The sequence below is a fragment of the Geotrypetes seraphini genome, chromosome 1, assembly GCF_902459505.1.
Source record: "Geotrypetes seraphini chromosome 1, aGeoSer1.1, whole genome shotgun sequence".
Taxonomy (NCBI): Eukaryota; Metazoa; Chordata; class Amphibia; order Gymnophiona; family Dermophiidae; genus Geotrypetes; species Geotrypetes seraphini.
In genome coordinates, this window is record NC_047084.1 from 6724081 (window position 1) to 6748395 (window position 24315).

The 24315-nt window shown below is 40.4% G+C and overlaps 1 protein-coding gene across 3 annotated transcripts in view; it reads left to right on the forward strand.

Annotated features, from left to right (window-relative positions):
- FAM172A (family with sequence similarity 172 member A) overlaps positions 1 to 24315 on the forward strand; it is a 584686-nt gene that overhangs the window by 426194 nt on the left and 134177 nt on the right. For all 3 annotated transcript variants that reach the window (XM_033918947.1, XM_033918858.1, XM_033919030.1), the window contains one exon: positions 2394 to 2478. In XM_033918947.1, coding sequence (XP_033774838.1) covers positions 2394 to 2478 — 85 coding nt within the window. The remainder of the gene's footprint in view (positions 1 to 2393; positions 2479 to 24315) is intronic.

The following is a 24315-nucleotide window of genomic DNA, read 5'->3' on the forward strand; positions in this document are numbered from 1 at the left end:
GAGTGGTGGAAAACTGGAACGCTCTTCTGGAGGCTGTTATGAGGAAAAACACCCTCCAGGGATTCAAGACAAAGTTATACAAGTTCCTGCTGAACCAGAACGTATTCAGGTAAGGCTAGTCTCAGTTAGGGCACTGGTCTTTGACCTAAGGGCCGCCGCGTGAGCAAACTGCTGGGCACGATGGACCACTGGTCTGACCCAGCAGCGGCAATTCTTATGTTCAAATTGTCTGTTGAGCCTGCTGGTTACTAAAATATTAACAGGGAGGAAAAAAGAACATTATTTCCTTTTTATTACCCATATTTTTTTGCTCTCTCTTATTCATTATCCTCAGCATAGAGCTTCATGGCTATTTCCACAATAACAATAGATTGAGTCATCACTTGCAAAAGATTATGACCTCTTAGTATGCAGAAATATAAGAAGAGCTACAGAAGAGAACACTTTTTTTTTTTTTTTAATAAAATGTATTCTCTGAGGGTAAGCAGAGCAGTGTATCTTGCACAGAAAAATAGAAACCTAGATAAATTAAGGCAGATAACAGACCATATGACTTATCTAGTCTGTCTATCCATGTCATCTGCTATCCCTTAGTCTTCCTTAGAGATCCAATGTACTTGTCCCAAGCTTTCTTGAATTCAAATATGTACATTTTTTCATCTCCACCACCTCCATCAGGAGACCTTTCCATCCATTCATCACCTATGCAAAGTCATCTATTAGCATGAGTGACATATTTTGCAAAGATAGATTTTCAAGCCTTTATAAAAGCTCTCATAGGAGAGCGTCATTCTTAACTGTATTGGTAGCCAACATTTCTAAGATTTTATAGTAGCTTGCGATGGTATACTCTATCAAATGCTGCAGTTATGTCAAGTTGAATCCAGGGGGCATCAAAATCCTTGGTCAGCCTTTACAACAATCTGATCAACAATTTTTAACAGTAAAGACTCAGTATTATTATTACTGGAATAACCAGAGAGTACCACCCTCCCTCTGTTGGTGAGGTGCTGATGGGGCAGACTGTATATAGCTATGATTCTGCTTCTGATTCAGCACCATCAGGTTCACAGGCTATCTCCTTCCTGGCCCGTTCCTAGCCTTTATCAATGTCTACCCTGAATGAATAGTTCCAGACCATGCTCAAGGAGGAGCTTGCAAGCTTGCTGCAGTTGCAGAGTGCTCAGGTATTAAGGGTGTTTGTATCAGTCATAGAATCACTGCAGCCTGAATTGGAGGCCTATGGCCTGCCTGTTGAGAGATCATTGATGCCTATACCTAGCCAAGAATCAGGGCTGGCACTGACCAATGAGGTCATGTTCCTGATGTCAGGAGAGGAAGCTGCTCCAGAGTCAGAGCAGACCCATACTTCAGCATCCAGTTTTGAAGCCTGGACACTAGTCCATCAGACTGAGGCAAGGATAGACGCAGACGTCTCATAAGGAGTATTTTGCTGAGTCTGTATTTGACCATTCATGAGAGTCTGAAGAGGAGCCTGAATTGCTCTTGGAGGAGAGGTACTGTGGTATACTTTCAGATTCTTCCCCACCATAGGAGAGGTCAGACTGTTGTCCAACCCTCATCATGCAATCCCATAAGCCAGCTTTGGATGGGAAGACACATGTGTGATGCAATGCTGCAGAAAGCCTCTTAATTACACTGGGCAGTGTTCCACACTGGGCTTCGTCAGATGACATTATCCAGATGTAAGAATATATGTCTTGCTGACCTCAGAGAACAGCTTGCTATAGGTAAGCTACTTTGCTTTTTCCATTAATAGTTATTGAACTTTCACAGACAAATTGATCAATTTACCTGATATATTATTTGATATTGATGGAAGGCAGGGGAAATTTATCTCTCTAAGATGGCTACAAACCTATGTAGCAAGTCTGGTTGTTTTTTTGAATGACAGTCAACTTTGATTATTCAATTATTTTTCCAAATCCCTGCACTATTTGAATTGGAACCCCATTCAGTACACATATTCAAGAAAAACCAAGGCATAGCCAAAGTGGAAGATATGTTATCTAGTAGACATGACATTGTACCCTATAGGAACTGATATCTAAAGGTAATGGAACTCATGGTGACCCAGATAGGTCAAGAATAAAATATGAGAAACTTGTATTATTTTTAAAATATATGAATACATATTAATGAAATAAAACAAGAGAGAGAGCTTTGGAGATCTTAGATGTTTGACAAGTCTGTTTGGAAATATAGTTGTCTGCCATCCAGTTACACATTAACCATTTGCACTAAAAATTTCTCACTGTAATTTTTATTAAATTAATTCTAGTATACAAAAATACATTTATATTTAAAGTTCCAAGTTTCATTATAATGTAATAGTTAATCCACTAAAACATTTCTTTTTATTTTCATTGTAGAACTGTTGTAACTGGGTTTCAAGTTCTGAACCATTAGATACATCAGTGGAGTCAATGTTGCCAGACTGCCCACGGGTCTCTGCAGGTACAGATACTTTTATAAATGTACATTTCTATGGTTACCCATGTCAATAAATCTGAAATATTCAAAAGCCCATATTTTGTAGTTAATATACAAAGAGAGGCATTTTTGATAGGATGTCCAAGTCCTAGTTCATAGTCTGCTATTGAGATAGACATGGGGGAGATCACTGCTCGCCCAGGGATCAGTAGCATGGAATGTTGCTATTATTTGGATTTTTACCAGGTATTTGTGACCTGGATTGGCCACTGTGGTAACAGGATACTGGGCTAGATGGACCACTGGGCTGACCCAGTATGGCTATTCTTATGTTCTTATGTTATGTAGTAGGAAGAAGCATGAAATAGCAAGTTATAGGCGCAAAACAGAAACCAGCAACACAAACCAAAAGAATGCCGTAGTTTATATAACTTGGTTAGAAGAGCAACCCTTGCTAGCAGTGTGGATCAATGTTGTTCTACAATTTAAATGTTATAGACAATGCCCAACATTAGTGGCACAGTTAAATATTGCTGCTAGGATATGTATCACCCCTTAAAAAAAACCACTCTGTACTTCAAAAGTTGCATATTCTGAACTCCCAGAGCTCTGTAGGATTTGCTTCAAAAATGGTCGAAAAACACTCATTTAGCAAAATAATGGGCATCAATTGTAACATCTAAATGGTAAGACAATGTTGATTCACACTACTGTCAGAGATTGTTCTTCTAATAAAGTTGTATGCCTCAACAACTATTGGTTGATTTGTGCTGCTGCTTCGGACTTGAACCTTTGATAAGGGTATGTGCAATAAGGTAGAACAGTATGTACTTATAAAGGAGAATACAGTACTCCCCCCGAAATTCGCGGGGGTTCCATTCCAGGAACACCCGAAAATTTTTTAAAAACTGTGAATGCGGTTTTGCGTCTGTCAAAAGGCAGAAGAGGGCGGTTGGGTCGCCGGCTGGTGCAGAAAAATCATTTGCGGTACGCTCCGACTGCCTCTTCCTGTATTAAAGTAAGGCTACACCAATCAGGAGCTGCTTTGACACGCAGCTCATGACTGGTGTGGCCTGACTTTAGTACAGGAAGAGGTGGTCGGAGAAAATTATTGAGTCTGCGTACCACAAATTCGTGGGGGAACACTGTATAACTTTTTAATAAGCAGCTCCAAGCAATTTAAGCGGGCAGGAACCTCTCCTACCCACTTAAATTAGTTTAACTATCAGGTGGCTAACAGGTTCATAATCAAAAAACATAGACCTCTAAAAAGTATCCTAAATCAGCGCTTGGACATCCCAGCCTCTGTGTGTCCAGAGGACGAAATGGGCGTGGTGGAGGCGTGTTATGTGCGTGCCTAAGGGTTGGTTAGTTAGACTTGGACATCTTGCAGTGATAATCAAATGTTTTGCAAGACATCCTGGACAGAATTTACACGTTTGGAACTAGACCTGTTTTAGAAGCATCTAAGTGCCACAAAGGTGCCCAAACTGACCAGATGACCACTGCATGCATCAAGGTAAAACACTCCCACACTTCCCCAGTGCTCATTGATCCCCTTCCACCACACAAAAATGAGGGCAAAAAGGTACATACTTGTCTCTAAAACTGCATCTGGTATAGGAAGCCTAGTAAAGTTGCACACAGGTGTCTTAAGTAGTTAGTGAACCATAGAGAGGAGGACCTAGGTCCATAAACCACTCTGACTACTGGTAGAACATGTGAGCCCACCCAAATCCTACTATACTGCCATATAGGTGCCACTTGCAGCTATAAGTGCTATTGGGGTGGTACATTGGTAGGTATATTAGGCTTAGGAGGGTCTCACCATCAATTATAACGGGATTATGGTGAGATATACATCTGGCACCCTTTATGTGAAGTTCACAGCATTGCTGTCTAAGGTGTTCCATTGCTCTGTTGGGATGTCTATATGGCCAGTCCATTACCACATGCAAATAGTCTACATCAGTGTTCTTCAACCGCCCACCCGTGGACCGGTGCCAGTCTGCAGAAATTTCCTGCCAGTCTACAAGGCCAAAAATCAAAACCCTATCTCAGTGGTATAGCAAAGATAACAAAATTCTGATGTAGCATATGCGGGATATCAGATTGACCTTTAGAGTTAATCTAACTCATCGGGTCTGTCACTTCTTCATTCATCCCTATTTCATTACAAAGTTAATTACAAATAATTTAAATAACTTAGCTTTTTTGAATAGTACTGTTTCATGATTCAAATGTGTTTCTCCAGCATTGCAATAATGCTCCCCTATGCCAACGCGTTTCGCAACTCTTTGTCAAGGCTAGGGATAGTAGGTATAAACACAAAAACAAACAAAATTAGACTTTGAATTTGCAAATTCTCTGAGGTTAAATATCTAAACGTAACATACCAAATGAGGTTACATCACTGTCTACTATGCCGCCGGCATCCAAAAGATGGCCACGGCGCCTTGACCACCCACTGAAATATTCTACACCCCTGACGTCATATCTGGCAAACCCGGAATGGACTAAACAACTCCGCTCAAAATTACAAGACGAGGAGGAGAGAATTTATCAAAATAGACAGGTACTAATTACAGATCGACCTGGGCTAGCCATTCAGAAGTTTCATTTAACCCCTCCGGAGCCATGGATTTCAGCATAAACATCCAATGTAGTTCTTTTAAATTAAGGCATTGCACAAAGCCGCAGGCAGTAGCTCCTATGTGTGTCCTGTGCCTGAACCAGAAGCCTTCTCTCTGACATCGCAACATCAGAGGGAAAGCTTCTGCATGAGGCGCGGGTTGCATGAGGAGCCACTGCCTGTGTCTTTGTGCACTGTGTTAGTGAGGAAGAGGGAGCCAGCCCGAAGATAACGCCGGGGGTGGCATAAAACGGCCAGGAGGGAGCAGGCCAGAAGTTAAGGCACAGCATGGAGGGAGCGAGACAACAAAGGTATGGGGAATGATTTTATTTTTGAATTTAGGGATTGAATTGTGTTAATTTTGAGAATTTACATCTGCTGTCTATATTTTGCACTGTTCAGGAAGAATTGCATTTATTTCTATTTCTCAAGTGTTGTATTGCATGCAGAGTTTTGCATCTTAAGGTTTGTTTGTATATATTAGTACTTTTAGTTTTTGGTCCCATATTTACATGGAGCTTTCTGATAGGAATGAATTTTGAGAAGCATACAGTGTTCTTTGTGTAGTTTAATTTTGTGGTTATCCATTATGTGTTGTTAATAAGATTATATTGTGTGTGTGTGTGTGTGTGTGTGTGTGTATATGAAAAATGAATGGAAAAAAATGGTGTTACAATTAGTATTATTATGGGGGCGGAGTCTGGGGCAGAGATTGGGCGGAGATGGGCGGAGTCTGTCTCACAACCTAGCCCAGTGTTCTTCAATCGCCGGTCTGCGGACCAGTTCCTGTCGACAAAATAATTATTTTATTTACGCCGATCCATAGGTATCAAAAGGTTGAAGAAACTGGTCTACATTTTGACGTTTTCAACATGGATGTTTTTCTTATCAAAAATGGGGTATAAAGTTAGACGTCCCAGTGGCCAAGATGTCTAAATAAACAATTTTCAAAAATATATATACTTGAATATCCAGAATTTTGCCATTCGAAATGGCCATTTTTGTTCCTCCAACTTTGGATGTCCAGCTGGAAAAATCCAAGTTGGACTTAGACTTTTTTTAAACATGTGTCTTTATAAACAAGGCTAAAAAATCTTCCTCCAGTATTAACTCTGGCCCCTTTTTGTCAAGCTGCGGTAGAGCATTTTAGCATGAGCCAGCGAGGTGAATGCTCTGACGCTCATTGGAATTGAATGAGCATCAGAGCATTTACCTCACCAGCCCACCTTAAAATGCTCTACTGTGGCTTGATAAAAGGGGCCCTTTATCATCTATATGTTAATTTAAACTTTAAATTATTAATAATAATAATAGAAAAATTTGTAATCACAAAAATTGTTAATAATAGGAAAGAAAACCAGTGAAGGGTAAATAAAGATAGCTATAGAGAACAAGATAGGGATTTGTTTTCCCAAGAAAATACTGTTTATACTGGGGCCTTTTTATTAAGCTAAGCAGGTAATATGGGAGTTTGCATATGCCAACAGCACAGGCATATATTTAAAATGTGGGAGATTATTTATTTTTAAAAATTTTATACCGCCAAAAATCTCAGCGGTTTTCAAAATAACATGCATATAAACATAAAAATACATATACACTTCTCCCTCCGTATTCGTTGTAATAGGGGATTATCAGAACCGCAAATAACAGAAAAACCGCGAATAACTTTTTCAAATGTTATTCACTGTTTTCTATTAAAACCATCGTGAATATGGTGAAACTGCAAATAACATGGTGGGAGACCTGGTCTGTTTCTGAAGGAGAGGCAAAACACAGTGAAGAAAGTGCCGGGAATCAGCGATTTTCTCTGTAAACGCTTGGAATCAGCGATTTTTCTATGCAAGCTGATGTAATTGGGGGGGAGGAGCCAGCAAGCTAAAAACTGTGAATAATCAAAACCGCGAATGCTGAAACCGCGAATACGAAGGGAGAAGTGTACAATGGAACACAGTAATCCAAAAACTGTCATATATAGCTAACGTCTATCATACATATAGCTAACAACATAAAAAATACCTCATTGTTGATGCGGTCTAATTCCCATGTTAAGAGGGTAATTCTATAAAGGAGCGCTATTTTTGGGTGCCAAGAAAAGTTCCAAATAGAATCATTCTATAAAGAAAAGTAGGCATCTACTTTTCTTTATAGATTACTAATGTAACAGGTCAAATACATGCCTATATTTTAGATGTGAGCAATTACACCAGCAATAAACCTGATGTAAATGTGCCTAGATTGTGAAATTACATATGTAGATTATAGTATTTATAATCTTTGCACGTAAAGTGCCTGCTTGTGCTCTGCTTAGGAGCCAATCATGTGAGCACCCACCTGCTAAGTATGGGCCATCAAATATTGGCATGTACTTAGAGAATTGTGCATAATTGAAAATGATCATTTATGCATGAATGTGTCCACATACCCACTACATACTTGCTACCTGAATCTAGTCAGCTCCTAATTCAAGTTTCAAGTTTATTAATATTGTTCTGTTTTACATACCAATAAGAATATTGAACAGGAAAATTTTGATTAAACGCACTGACTGAGTTCTGGATTTATTTAAGTATCATAAGCGTCAAGTTGCCCTTAAATTTGTCGAAATTTGTTTCTGCCTTGATATGAAAAGGTAAAGAATTCCATATCGTAGGGGCAGTAATAGTGAAGGAAGTTGCTTGACGTGTGCTAATAATTTTTAATGATGGGACATGAAGGAGGTGTAGAGAAGAGGATCTTAAGGCTCCTGTAGGATCATGAGGAATGAGAAGTTTATGGATAAAAGCCGGTTCTTTGGTGTTTTGAAAGAAAGGATAGCTATTTTATAGATGATGCGTTGTGGTATTGGAAGCCAATGAGCGGATTTTAGTAGGGGGGGTGACGTGGTCAAATTTTTTCTTACTTGTAATAATTTTTATGGCGGTGTTTTGAATCATTTGTAACCAGCGAATGTCTTTTTGACAGACTCCCTTGTAAAGTGCCCTGGGGTAGGGAATGAATGGTAAAGGGCAGGGACTGCACCTTACAGTTAATGCAGAGGCATTTAGGGCCTGATTTTATATAGTCCACCTACAAAATTGATGCCGAGTACTATGGCACTAAGCGCGATTCTGTAAAAGTAGGTTTACTATATAGAATCACGCTTAGTGCCACCTAAGTGAGCTTAGGCATCACTAGGCATCCTAGCTTTATGCACTTAAGTTAGGCACATAACTCAAAAAGATGCCCATGATCTAGCCCTAAACATACCTGCTTTTAGGAGTCCTTTTACTAAGGCACGCTGTCACAAGCACTCCTCAGAGCGGAGTGGTATCATGACAAAATCTATGCTCTGGCGTATCCCCTACTACCAGGGGTATCTTCAGGTCTTTGACTGGGCCTTAGGCAATCGCCTAGGCCTGAGAGACAAGGTAAGTAATGCCTTCAACCACTCAACAAAATACAAAGTCCAGTCAGAATTCTTCCAAAACACAATAATAGATTTAATCTGGCCTTGGTGGTCAAAAGAACAAAGCATACAATCCACAAAATCCAGTTTTCAATAATGAAGGAAAAGAAAAAGATTAAAGGTTCAAAAGAACAACTAAACAGATCTGTCCCACCTGAGACCATGCACTCTGGCTCAGTAAAGAGACTAGGCTTATATTTCAGCAAAACAAAACTTTTCTCTTGTAGCAGTGGTTTGAGACATGTAAGAGATTTCCACAGTAGCTACATGAAGTCCTATCATAACTTATAACAGGCAGTTCATGTTCTCCCTGGGCAGCTAACAACCAGACCGTTTCCTAAGGCTGCTGAGTGCTTCATTTATTTCTCAGTAGGCAGCACAGCTGAGAAAGAGATTCTGTAATTACCCTCCCAGCCAGGGCACACACAGGGAGGTTTGGAATTACAGAGCATTCATACAGTTCAATATACTTTAGCCCAAACTTCACATGGTCACAGTAGTAAATCCCTCAGGCAAGTAACCTCCTCAGTTAACCTAAAGTTTAGCTTAAGTGACAAGGAGCAGAACAAAAAGCATTCCCTGTTCAAAGAGTGAGAAAAAAAACCCTACTGGCTGCTTTTCTAGCTACTCACTGTTAATTAATGTCCAAGGGCTGTGCCTGACTCTCTGTAATGGAGCCAGCTTCCTGCACTTCCATTCCTTCCACCAACTCTGGAAACTGGCAGGTAGAAGTGGGAAGGCTTTCTTCCACCTCGTGCATAGGCCAGTCTGGGACCTCAATCACTGCTTCCTTGTTCCAAGGCTCTTGCTCTGCTCTGGACTGCTGGAGTGACTCCGCCTCCACTCTCTCCTCCTACTGCTTGCTTCAGCCTGCCTTTAATCAGCCCAAAGCCACTCCCCTTCAACCTGTAGAGGGGGATGGGCCTTGGTTCAACTGCAGGCTTCCCTTGCCTGTTTTGCCTGGGTTTTCTAGGCTCAGCTAGCTTATCTTTGGCTGCCCTAGCTGACTTAAGAACAGGATGCCGCTGTTGCCAGTCTGCCTGCCCCTGATCCAGATCACTACTGCTTTGGTCATATGAGCAATGGAGGTCAGCCTCAAGTTGGTCACCAGAATTAATCTGATCAGCTCTTCTGCATAGTATCCTGTTAGGTGCAAAACTAGTGCGGGTGCTAGGTTTCTCACAGCGCTAACCGATTTAGTGGACGCTAAATATTAGTGCACGCTAAATGCTAAGGCGCCCATAAAATATAATGGGCACCTTAGCATTTAGCACTTGCTAAATCGATTGGTGCACGCTAAATCGGTTAGCGCGCCTTAGTAAAAGGACCCCTTAGGTAGGCGTTTTGGGCTAGGTGCCTACTTTTTATAGAATTGTGCTTTTCGAGTTAGGTGTTATGTTCCCTCTAAGCGGAGTGCATGAGCAATTGCTCATACATTCTAGGAGCGTCACTCACAAAAATACTTGCAAATCTGGTTTTTAGAATAGCTACTCACATGAAAATTTGTTTTAGAACTTTGCCGCTCTAATGAAAAAAAAATTGCATGCATCTGGCTAATCCTTAGAGGGAGTATTGGTTAGGCGCCTAACTTTCAATTAATTCCAATTAAAGCTAATTATGAGGTATTCAATAAATTGTGAGCCTGCTGGGACAGACAGGGAAAAATGCTTGAGTGCCTGAATAAATTCATGTAAACCGTTCTGAGCTTCCCTGGGAGAACGGTATTGAAAAATTGAATCAATATATAAATAAATAAACAATTATAGGTGCTAATTAAGCCTATCAATTATGTTAGGCACCTACATCAGCTAGATGCACCAGTACAGGAGCTTAACTTCAGCTGGACTATATAGAATTTGCCAGTTACTGTGTATTAATATATAATGCCATCTCAGTTAATGTTGCTAACTTCCCCCCTCTGTTACCTATGCATAGCGCGGGTTTTAGCGCCGGCAGCAGCGGTAACTGCTCCGATGTTTATAGAATTCCTATGAGCATCGGAGCAGTTACCTCCACTGCCGGCGCTAAAACCCACGCTACGTGTTAGTAAAGGAGGGGGTTTATCATGTTATCTGCAATGCGAGTTAGTACATGTTAAGAGTATTGTCTGCATTAGTATTATGAGAACATTCTGGTAAAGCTCCTAACAGTTAATGCAAAGGTTTTGCAGGTATCATGTTAAAATTTGGGCAATTATTGCACAGTAACTGCTAAACCTTAGTGCAAGTTAGTAAGAATATTTAGTGGAAGCACTCTTAGAGAAAATCTCTCATTTTCTGACACCAGAGCAATCAACATTATTTTTCTTGTTGCTTCTCTTTCTTACAGGATAGTAAAGCAGTATACCAAGAGTTAAAATAATCACTGGCAAACTTTACATTTTGTAAAAGAAAATCAACTTTATCTGTAGTTTGTCTTACAATAGCACCACCTACAACTGACAGCAGTGATGCTGACAGCACTAGCTATGGTATTAGATCTAATGCCAGTTTGTGAGTAATTGAAAGTTGGCTTAATTATAATGGCTTAGTACTTAACAAAAATAAAACAGAGATTATATTGTTAGGTGTAACCCCCCTTCCCTCTTTTACATCATCTGAGTTTGTCTTTATATTAGGGATCATGTAAAGTGACTTCAGAGACTAGAAATTTGGGGTGGATGCTGGACCAGACTTTTTCAGAGAAGATGAAAGTGGCTTGTACTGTTAACTGGTTTTTGGTTTTTTTTTTTGTAAACTGCAAACTTTACGCAAAGGCTAAAACCCTATCTTGCCAACAAAGACAAGCCCACGTTTTGCTTCCGCTGCGTCATGGCAAAGGACCTATGATGAACAATTCGAATTGACAGCCATCTTTCCTGCTCACAAATGGTGGTATTCCCCAGGGGTCTGTGCTTGGAACTGCTGCTTTTAACATATTTATAAATGATCTAATGATGAGGTAATTAGATTAAGAATGGCCGTTTATGATCAGGAAAGATGGCTGCCGATTCGAATTGTTCATATGTTCTTTGTCCTGAAGCAGCAGAAGCGAAACGTGGGCTTGCTTTCATCAGCAGCAGACAATCAACATCACTGAGCATTCAGTATTTGATTAAAAACAAAGTACTTGAATTGAATCATAAGATACAGATTTATTGGTTGAACTACAAGAAATATATATTTATCAATACTCATAAGAAAGAATTGTTAAAAGTATAAAGTTAAAATTATCAATAGGAGGTTGGAGTTTTTTTTCACCAATGAGGATCTTCCCTTTCAAGTTTGCTGGCAAAGTTTTGAAATGGCGGTAAGCAGGGATCTGAGGGGGGTTTCTTCCTATTAGATTAGTGCACTTGATGTCCTGGGTAAATGGAAATTGGAAACCCTGGCTTTGAATGTATTTGAAATAAAGCTTCTAATTACATAGTAGGTTTCATTGTTACTAAGTGAAACAATAAAGAAAGAAAATAGAGTTTAGTATATAGTGGATAATCTTTTCTCTCTATATTGCCTGTATAGATTGAATACGACTATCTACTCTTCTCCTTCGAGAATATTGACCATTTAAACCTACTCTGTTTTCTATCTTTTAACCAGTTCTTGGAATGCATAAATGGAGATGCCTTGTTATATAATTGCCTCTTGTGGAGGTACAGTGGTGCCTCGCATAACGGACGCCTCGCACAGCGAACGCTGCGCATAACGAACTTTTTGTCTTGCTCCCTATAACGAACTTCGTTTCACACAACGAAGTCGCCCGAGGGGCCCGGGGGGGGGGGGGCGGAACTACTCTCGCCGCTTCCTAATGTGAGCCGGGAACAGCAGCACCCTCACCTTACCTCGGATGCCGAGTTTTCCGGCTTTCTTTTTCGGCCAGCCACACACTTTCAGGGAGCAGCACATGCGCGCATGCTCTGTTGTTCAATCTTCTCCTCTGACGCAACCGGAAACCGGAAGTTGCAGGAGAGGAGAACATTGATCAACTCCAGCAGCTGCGCGTGCACAGCTTTTTGAGATCGTGCCGGGAGCCAGACCCGCTGATGCACAGCAGCAGTGAATATTGTGCAGACAAACTAACCTGCTGGTACAGCCGAAGAGGGAGGAAGGAAAACTGTTGAATTTCTTGGGGGAAAGATGAGGAGTTCTGGCCAGCAGGGGAGGGAAAGCTGGACAGTACGGGGGAGGAGCAGTAGGGAAGGCAAGAGATCACTGCCCTCTCCAGCCAAAATTTTCCTTTTCAGAGGGACCCCGACATGGCAGCCATTCTCACAAACTGCCTGCGGCTGCCCCGAAGTTTTCCCTCTGCTGCAACTTCCCGTTTCTGATAGGGCAGATCGCCGCAAAGGGAAAGCTTCGGGGCAGCTACCGGCAGTTTATGAGAACAGCTGCCATGTCGGGGTCCCTCTGAAAAGGAAAATTTAGGTGTTTAATAAAGAAGTTTGGATCGCAGGGCCCCTTAGATCTATGCTCCCCCCTCTTACGCCAGCCCTGGGACCCTTCTGACAGTTTCGGGCCCTAGGCAAGTGCAGAGCTGCACTCAAGTGGCTAAAGAGCCACATGCGGCTCGCGAGCCGCGGTTTGCCGACCACTGACCTAGGACAACTGGAGGGTCAGGTGATTTGCCTAGAGTCACATGGAGCTGCAGTGGGAACTGACCCAGTTCCCGAAGTTCTTAGCCTCCTGCAGATCGTGCGGCTGGGTGAGGGAGAAGGCTGGCAGGCTCTGCATGTGAGGTGAGGTGGAGGGAGGGAAATGTAGGGCTGCAGAACGAATTATTTTGTTTTACATGTATTCTTATGGGAAAACGCGTTTCACACAACGAACGTTTCACATAACAAACTTGCTCCTGGAACGGATTAAGTTCGTTGTGTGAAGCACCACTGTATTTCTGTGACATAGGTACTAGCATTTACACAATGCTAGTAGGTTTTACACAATGCTACTTAGGTTTTAATGTATAATTTACACAATGCTACTTAGGTTTTACACAATGCTACTTAGGTTTTAATTTATAAAGACACATAAGCGTACGGTTACCAGATTTTAGTTGACTAAAATCTGAACCAATAGCTCCGCCCCCCTCAACCTGTTCTTGTCGGGAAGGCATGTGCGCATGCGCAGATGCCCTCTCGATGTGGTCCCAAAGAAGAAGCTTTTCAAAACCTGGACAAAGTGCTGGGTTTTGAAAAGCCATCTGGATGCCCGGACATACCCTCTAAAAAGAGGATGTGTCTGGTAACCCTGCATAAGCGCCAAGGTGTCCTGATTTTTTAAAAAATGCTAGTGTAAGGAGCAGAATTGTGCCTCTCAGCTACCGTAAATGTCTGTGTCTAGATTAATCATGAATACGTGCAGATTGGCGTATTTTATAATCTATGTGTATCTGGAAACTCTATGCCATGTGCTCTCACAGTACCTCTAGTATGTGCATCAAAGTGATGGGCTCCGGAGTAATCAAGGGAAATACTTTTTTACAGACAGGGTGGTAGATGCATGGATCAGTCTCCTGGAAGAAGTGGTGGAGACGGAGATTGTGTCTGAATTCAAGGAGGCATGGGATAGGCACTTGGGATCTCTTAGAGAGAGGAAGAGATAATGGTTACTGCGGATGGGCAGACTGGATGGGCCATTTGGCCTTTATTTGCCGTCATGTTTCTATGTTTCTAATGCTTAGCTGCTAATTATTCTAAGTGCTATTCTGTAAATACATGCTTAATTTCTATAGTGCATATTTGTAAGGGGAAAATAACAAATCACTACATCAGTGTCCCAGTGCTAATGAATATTATATCAAAAACCTCACATGCTGCTAATAGGATTTGTGCTCTGTTCCTACATGATGCACCTTATATTTATGCCCTCAATGGTGACTCATTTCACATCAGCAAACTCTCAATAGCTCATGACTTACTTCACTCTTCATTTGTCTACTGTACTTTTATTATTCATAAGTTTTTCAGATAAAATTCCATTACTTATTTCTAACTTACATTTACTTGTGTCTTTTTTCCCCAAAATATGTAAGAAAAATAACTTATCTTTTCTTTTTTTTTGGTCAGCTATCAATTGTCAAAGGGCCAGCAGCCGACATGGCCCATGTTTCATGGTCACTGCCTCAGGGAGCTGGTCCCCTGAAAAAACTATTTGAATTGGCACTTTATCCCAATTAATGCCTGCCTACCTTTTGCTTGCTGCTTCCAAACAATCTCAAGGTTTAAACCTGTTGGTGATATGGTATTTAAAATAAATGTCCATCGTGGTAAGATCATAGGAGAATTTTTTTTAGATATAAAAGGATCGATTACAGTCATACAGAAGAATTCATATAAGGTCATAAAAGGGTGGAGAATGTCAGTGGTGTACACAAACAATTGAAGGGTTGGATTGAATTGACCCACAAACCCAAAGAAGAGTCACATTAAGGACTAATTCAGTGCACAAGAAAAAGATCTGGGTGTCATTGTAGACAATATGATGAAACCTTCCACCCAAAGTGTGGTGGCAACCAAGAAAGCAAACAAGATGCTAAGAATTATTATAAAAAGGATGGTAAAGAAGACTAAGAATGTTATAATGCTTCTGTATTGCTCAATGGTGCGACGTCCCCTGGAGTATTGTGTTCAATTCTGGTCTTCTTATCTCAAGAAAGATATAGCAGCACTAGAAAAGGTTCAAAGAAGAGTGACCAAGAGGATAAAGAGGATGGAATTCCTCTCATATGAGGAAAGACTAAAAAGGTTAGTTCTCTTCATCTTGGAAAAGAGATGGCTGAGGAGAGATGTGATTTTAGTCTACAAAATCCTGAGTAGAGTAGAATGGGTACAAGTTAATCGATTTTTCACTCTGTCAAAAATTACAAAGACTAAGGGACACTCAATGAAGTTACAAGGAAATACTTTTAAAACCAATTGGAGGAAATATCTTTTTACTCAGAGAATAGTTGTGGTAAGAGTGGATAGCGTAGCTGGTTTTAAGAAAGGTTTGGACAATTTCCTGGAGTAAAAGTCCATAGTCTGTTATTGAGATAGACATGGGGTAAGTCACTGCTTGCCCTGGATTGGTAGCATGGAATGTTGCTACTCTTTGGGTTTTTGCCAGATACTAGTGACCTGCATTGGCCGCCATGAAGACGGGCTACTGGGCTAGATGGACCATTGGTCTGACCCAGTAAGGCTATTCTTATGTTCTTAAGTAACATGGTTTATATGATTCAATGCCTTTGCCAGCTGTTAAATGTTGGCAGATCCTCTGGATCAGTAAAAGTCCAGCTTAATGGACATAAATCGCAGATAATAAAGATTTGACTGCTATGTTGGTACAACATTGGGTTGACAAATCACATTCTACAAAAGACATTAAATTGAGACTTCTAGATGCTATAGAGATGGGGTGGGAGGGAGGCTTCTTAGCGTACTTTGTAAATTACAAAGAGCAACACTGGATATTTATTTTAAATATTATATCACCTGCAGGCATAAATCTTGAAATTGATTGACAGTCTTTATTGTGAAACTAAGCTGTTGATTGACTGATAGAATCATGTGATAGGTGTATATAACAGTCCAAATACCTGTGGCGGCCATTTTAAAAGCATTGAGTCAAGGATGGCAGCAACAAGTAAAAGATAGGCAGCAATTGTAAGGGATAGGATGCCTATTCAAATAGTTAAATGTTTTTATTTAACACTGGGTTTTTGAATAATGAAAGTATATACAGTAGATCCTTAAACAAGGCAAACCACAAGACAGAAAAATCCAAACTGGATCTAATAGAGAAGTTATGTGGATCTCAAGCGCTCACAGTTAAAAGCCCGATGTGTCTTACGAGCTGATAACCATAGGGTGAGCTATCATCGGTCCTTTTAAATTCTCTCTAAATATCTTTACTATAAATTATTTTAATTCTCTTTGTAAATATATTGAAAGACTTATTAATTATTCTGATTTCCATTTAACAGCCAGTGCTCCTATTTTCAACTGTATAAATGATGGAGTACTTAGCTTGATGGTGTGATGACGACGGAAGATCTCCGTTTCGCTCTTATAAATTTTAACAGAGTTTCATCAGGAAAAGTGTAAACTTTAACACTATAAAATAAAACAGAATAATACTTAAAACCTAATTAATATAATAAATAATTTATTTATACTTTATAGTTTTAGAATTTTAAATGCTTGTAATCATGAACACTCTTTGGCGATACAACTGGTTCTACTGAAAAACATACAGCCTAATATAAGCGTTTTCTTAATGATATAGAAATGAGATTCTTTTAAGAACTACTTTCATAAGAAATTATATCAAATGTTTCTATATTAGCTGTTAAGTTTTTAAACTAAGCTTTTATATTGTTGTTAAATAAACTTTTGAATTGTTTTTAAAACAGACTACACATTTTAAACATACCTATTTAGATTAGCAACAGTTCTACTAAATGAAAGACTCCGTGGTCTAAAGGCACAGCGTGCCTGACTTAGCTCTCGCCGTCTTCAGAAAAACTACCAACTGCCGAAGGTTAAATATGAAGGCGTCTGATGTCACATCCGGAATAGAATACTCTATTCAAACTCAAAGCCATTCAGACATAGAAGCTGATGTCTTATCCGGATTTTAAACTTTAGTTATAATTCAAAGATATTCTTAGTGACGCTTTAATGTTAAACATTAAATAAAGACCTGCCAATTAATGGCAATGTTTAGGCCAGAAGGTTGCAGGCTATGAAGGCGATCTATCCACCTTTGTTCTAAACGTAACAATTTTTTTCCCCTATCCCCACCTCTTATAGATGCCGGTACAAAGTCAATGATCATACATTTTAATTCTTTAAAGACATGATGGAATTCTAAACAGTGGGCTACAAGCGGAGCCTCTTTTCTTTTAAGTTTTAGACAAGACTTGTGTTCTGCCATACGTATATTAAACTGCCTAGTGGTCTTACCTACATAAATCTTTTGGCAGGGACATATGATTAAATAGACTACATGGTCAGATCTGCAGGTAGTAACATGTTTTAACTCATATTTTCTGTGATCTAAAGGATTCACAAATGTTGCACCCTGAATATTTAAGGGGCAGACTTGACATTTCCCACAACTCGAGTGCAACCCCGTAGTTCTACTAAAGTCTTTTTGTGTACAGTATACAATATATACAGTAGACCAATGAAGAGTGAGGTGAGTCATAAACTGTCATATTTCATTATAAGATATTTTGTAATATATACCATTGTAATGTCTTTTCTGGCCACCCAGCAGTATATTAAGTTTTAATAAAGATAAGTATGTTTATGTGAAATGAGTCACCACTGAGGGCATGAATATAAGGTATATCATATAGGAACAGAGCACAAATCCTATTAGCAGCATGTGAGGTTTTTGACATAATATTCAATAGCATTGGAACATTGATGTTGTGTAATGTAATGTAATTTATTTCTTATATACCGCTACATCCGTTAGGTTCTAAGCGGTTTGAAGAAAATATACATTAAGATTATAAATGAGAAGTAAGAAGGTACTTAAAAAATTCCCTTACTGTCCCGAAGCCTCACAATCTAACTAAAGTACCTGGAAATTAATAAAGAAGAGAAAATAAAGATGGTTGAAAAAAGAAAAATTCTATGTGAACTTATAGGATGGAAATTAAACTGACAGTGAAGAACTGTATGAAAAATACATATGGAATGCAGTTAGAGAGGGTAGATTACAATCTATTTATGGTATTTGTTTAATTGGAAGGTGTTAAGGTGGGTAATTTGGGGGAAGGTTATCTGAAGGTAGGTGAATCTTCTGGAGGTAAAAGAGGAGGGGTTAAGATATTTGGATGAATTTTTTTGAAAAGCAGGGTTTTGATTTCTTTTCTGAATGTTTGAAGTTGTCTGATATTGTCATAAGATTGGAGATGGAATGGTTGATTTTTGCTGCTTGTGTTGCCAGAAGGTTGTCAAACATTTTCTTGCGTTGTGTGCCTTTGAGTGGGGGGAAGGCGAAAGGGTTCGAGGTTCTTCTGTGTCTTGAGGTAGAGATTTGGTTTAAGCGGTTGTTTAGATAGGAGGGGGAAGAGCCGTGTAATGCTTTGAATATCAGGCAGTGGAATTTGAATTGGATTCGTGCTTGTATGGGTAGCCAGTGAGAGTCTAAGAAGGCAGTTATGTGATCATATTTTTTGAGTGAGTAGATCAATCTGAGGGCGGTGTTTTGTATGTTGTGTTTTGTTATTTGCCCTGCTATCTAAATATTTGGACCAGTGCATGTGATTTATTTGTAAGGGGCACACAGATGGGTGGAGATTTGGCAGGGCTCAACATTATGCATGTATCTGCACTAATAATGAGCTAAATTTTACACAGCTCTATGGCTGGCATAAGTATTGGCACCTAACTTTTAAGCATGTAGGATTGGGGGGGGAGGGCATGCAATGAAGCTATTAAGTAATAGATTTAAAACAAACTGAAGAAAATATTTCTTAACTCAATGTGTAATTAAACTCTGGAATTCATTGCCAGAGAATGTGGTAAAATCAGTTAGCTTAGCAGGATATTAAAAAGGTTTGGACAATTTTCTAAACGAAAATCTAAAAGTCATTATTAAGATGAACTAGAGAAAATCCAGTGCTTATTCCTAGGATAATTAGCATAAAATCTGTTTTACTTTTTTGAATTTTGCCAGGTACTTGTAACCTGGGTTAGTCACTGTTGGAAACAGGATGCTGGGCTTGTCCCGGTATGGCAACTCTTATGCATAGGAGCCAGCTGTCTTTCAAATGAAAGGAAGCTCTGGAATGAGACTGAATAAGATAAAGTTTAGAGAGAATAAACTCAGAAGTAATCTAAGGAAATACTTCTTTACAGAAAGGCTGGTGAGTGCATGGAACAACCTCCTAGAGGAGGTGGTAGAAATGAGGACTGTAATATGACGATGACGTCAAGAAAGTATGGGACAAACATGGGATCTCTTAAGGGGAAGAAGAGATAGTGGATGATATGGATGAACAGATTGGATAGCCTATATATAGATAGATAGATAGATAGATAATTTATTTATTTATTTTTTACATTTCAAATATGTTTATTGAAAAAAAAGTTTTTTTCAAACAAAACAGGTAATACAAATATGGCGTATGCCAATACATGAATACAAAGGTAAACAGATACATTATCAGAAAAGTATGAATATATTATGTAGTCACACACGGCAATTCCGTGAGAATCAAAAATCAAACCTGGAGAGGGAGGAGATAGCACTAGGCTCAACCATTAAGGGGTAATAATAGAGTGGGTAAGAGGGTGAACACCAAGAAATTGTATATAATAGGGAGTCTGTAAATCACAACATAGTTTGATGTTAAATATAATTGCAGGATAATGTGGTGGAAATGTCATTGGCTAGTAAGAGTAATTCTACCTTGCTGTGTATTCCGGCAATGGTAGAGAGTGACTGTTTAAATGTTAATTATTTACTATTTCTAGTTTTGTGGTTATCATGATTTACTGGCTTACAAAACTTTATTCTCCTCTGCCAGCATTGCTACTAGAGCTAATCTTGTGCTTAGACCCCGTGCTTGTTTCTCTTCATGTAGGTTTTAAGCCCATATATTTTTATCTACTGTCATTTTCTATGTTAATTCTATAACAGGACATCCATGTGATGCCCATTCTGTAAAGTAAAGTAGGTACAATACTCCCCCGATATTCACGGGGGTTCCGTTCCAGGAACCCCCCACAAATTTCAAAAAACAGCGAATATGGTTTTTCATAGGGGAGCCTGAAGAGGGCAGCAGGAGAGCAGCTGGAGCACCGCAAGTGCAGGAAATCACTCGGGGTATGCTCCGACCGCCTCTTCCTGCACTAAGTCGGGCCTTATCCAATCAGGAGCTACGTGTCAAAGCAGCTCCTGATTGGATAAGGCCCGATTTAGTGCAGGAAGAGGCGGTCGCGATGCTCCTGCTGCCCTCTCCTTGTCGGCGGTTCGTGGTCGGAAAATACCGCGAATGACCGGGACTGCGAACAACCAGGGGAACACTGTATAAGCTTTCCTTTATAGAATTCTAGCCTAACAGGTGAAATGAACGCCCATAATTTACAGGTGTTTGTACCAAATTGTTGAAACCCATGCAAAAATTCTAATAGGCTATAATTTGCGTGTGTAACTTCTGCCTGCTCACACTCTCTCTGAATCTTATAAGAGCGGTAGGGGCACATGTAACAGTGGTATAGTAAGGGAGGGGGGTCGTTCTGCCTCTGGCGTAGTCTTGGTAGGGGCGCCGGCACCCATCCTCCCCACTCCTTTCCACATGCGCCCCTTTCCTTCCCCCGTACCTCTTTAATTTTCCAGGCACGAGCAGCATTATGAACGTGCTGCCGATGTCACCTCTCTCCGACGTCACTTCCAGGCCCTGCACCTAGGAAGTGATGTCGGAGGGATAGCTGACACAATGCGGGCAGCACGTCCGTGAGGTTGCTCACATCTGGAAAATTAAAAAGGTACGTGGGAAGGGAAGGGGCATGTGGCGGGGGGGGGAGGTCTGAAAAGAGCGGGGGAGGGGTGCCACCACCCCAGGCACCACTCACCCTTGCTACGCCACTGACATGTATCATATAGTATTTTTGTAAGTTGGACCCATAAGGGAAAGCTCCACATATCTTCTCCAAGCGCATCCCTGTGTTTTCCCCACTTGAAAATACACACCATAGAAGTTAAGCAGGTGTTTGCAGAATAGTGATTAGGTACCATACTTGACTTAACACAGATAAATACCAGTTTTGTAAATATTTATGTGCATAATCCTGAAAATGTGAGGGCTTGGTTTATAGAATTAACCTTCATGTGATCACCCAAACTATGCCTTCAGGAACGTCCACATGCAGATCAGATAAAAATAGGTACCTTCTTACGGCATGCCTGCTTTTTTACATGTGTAGATCCAGGTGCAACAAATGAGAAGAGTCTTAATTTCACAAATAATACAAGCTTTGCACGCGGAAATATTTTTCACATTCTCCTTCGGTAAAATCACTTTTCTTTAGGTTTTAAAAATTATTCCAAGATGGTAGCGATCGAGATGAATCTGATAGAGAGAGTGTGAGCCATTTTGTAATCCTGGGTCTCGTCGCTTTTCTTTGCAAAACGCTAGTTCGCATATTGTGTTGAGATTTCGACAACCGGGGTATATTAACTCCAAATTTCAAAGGGACTTAGTTGGATAGCTGACATTTCATGATGTCTTCTATGAAGAGAAGCATATCCAGAGGTGCCCTTTATCCTTTTCTCCTGCAAGGCAAGCAGATGGATCTTCATTTTGCTTCCTCTCAGCCAGGGACTGCCTTATGGTTCTTATGTGCTACATATTTTCCTCTTTGCCTACATTAGTTCTTCTGATGGATTAAACAGATAACTTTTGGATATGTCTGGGCAGAATTTTCTCTGTGTTACTCATCACATTCATTTTGTAGAAAAGAATGTTCTATAGTGGTTACATGAAAGATTTCATGCTTTAAAATTTCATTCTCAGCAGCTTGTGTGTTGGTATTTGTTCGCTATGAGAGTAACTCTATAACAGGGTGCCTAGAATATGAGGGTAAGCAGGTGCCTATTTCAAACCTGATTTATAAAATAAAGTGCCTACATTTCTTTATAGAATGATAGCACATTTGGGAGAAAACGTGCTTATGTTTATGGCACAATCACTTATACAAGCCTTATCCCTCCCCCACCTACCTAAGGGCGGTATAAATATCCATATGCAGTGGCGTACCAAGAGGGGGAGGTGGGGGGGGTCCGCCCCGGTTGCAGCCTTAGGGAGAGTGCACAGCTGGCCCGGTCCCTATCGCGTTCCCACCCTCCTAGTGAGAGCAGCAAACCTCCCTCCAGTAGCGTCGGCTGCTTTGCGGCTTTCTTCTCCCTCTGCTGCGTCACTGATGATGTCATCAGTGACGCTTCACCAGCAGGAGAAAGCCGCAAAGCAGTCGACGCTACTGGAGGGAGGTTTGCTGCTCTCGCTGGGAGGGTCGGATAGGTTCACTTGGGGGGGAGAGATAGGAGGGTCAGCGGGGGTTCGGCTGGGAGGGGGGAGAAGCGGTCTGCCTCGGTGCTCCAAGGCCTGGTGCCATTACCTTCTTTGGGCAGCAGCAGCTTTTACAATTCGCTGCTGGTACCGGCTTCAGGCCTTCCTCTCTGCTGGGTCCTGCCTACTTCCTGTTTTCATGAAGACAGGACCCGACAGAGAGGAAGGCCTGAAGCCGGCAACAGCAATGAATTGTGAATGCTGCTGCTGCCCGATGAAGTTTACTAGGCCTGGGTGACAGAAGGAGGAAAGGGAGCAGAGGGGGAGAGAATTGGGGAAAGTGTTGTTGTACCCAGCTGGAGGGAATGAAAGGAGATGCCAGGGCTTGGAGGGAAGAAGAGACGCCAGGGCATGGAGGGAAGGAGGAAGGTATGCCAGATCAAGGGAAAAAGAAGGGGGTATGGAAAGAGTGGGGGGGAGTGGAGAGAAGTGCACAGGGAGGCGCCTCCTACCCTCGCTATGCAATGCTCAGCTGCCAACTATAGAAGCATAGCCATTTATAGGATTTTGCACTTTATCCAAATAAGTTTATTTTATTTTTACCTCCTTGGTATTCTGTCACATGGGGAAAATGAGCATATATTCAGTCACACAGAGAAGATGAGCATACAAGATCCCGTAATTAATTCAGCTTTTCTTCCCTGCCCCCTACCATGCCTTACAGTACTACTAAGCTTTGTAATAATATGAACAGCTACCAAAACTAGTGAGGCTGTTTTACATATATTCATTATGAGAAGAGCTGTGGTTCAAGGAAGTCCTTCCTGCTATTTTAACAAGCTTAAAACACAATTCTGAAGTCCGCCAGCCCCTTTACCAGAGCACTGCAAGCCTGTTCTCACACACAGCATACTACTCCACCCCCAAAACAAAGATGTAATTTTAGTTCAGATAACTTCCTTTTGTCTGTTGTTTTTTTCTGAAGCAACAGCAATCAACAAAATGACTACAATTTTGCTCAGAACAAATACCATTAGTTCAGCAAGCTATTGCGACAGCTGGCATCTCTGTTATACAGTATATATAGAATGCATCCAAAAATGTGCTCCACGCCAATATTCTGAAGTATGTAGATTGTACAGATACCTAAAACCAAATTTGTTTCTGACAATGTTGTAAGATACTCATTTCAGTAGATTTTGAAAACCGCTAACTAGGATGTAAATAAATTGATATTAATTTAATTTAAACATCTCTAAGTCTTATAATCTATGCTGTATGTCAGTTTCTATTAACAACTTCCATATTGCTTCCCTCTGTCTGCTTGCATTATTTTCAAATGGGTCCAGGCATTGTTTGTCTGGTTTAATATATAGTGCATAAGTACAGCTACATTACTGCTCAAGGTTCTATTGTGCTCAAGGTTCTATTGTGTCCTAATAGTTCTAGGCTGCCTGTTTGTTGTCAGGAACAAGGAATTTTGATGGTCTTAAAGACTGGCTCAATTGTTGCTGGTTTTACTTGAATAAGAAATATACCTTGTCTTCTGGATACCTGTTTATGGGCCATCCTCCTTATTCTTCTTTAGTAGATAGTGGTTCTAATCTTGGTCAATTTTCCAAGTGACCAAGTTCTAATCAAGTGACCAAGTTCTAGTCTTGGTGAATTTTCCAAGTGCCCCCAATGTTTTGTATTTTCCAAATAGTTTTTGGGAAAGTATTTTTATAAACAACTTCAATATGCAGTTATAGACCTAGAAAATTCAGTGAATGGCACTGAAACTTCTGTTCCAATTTGA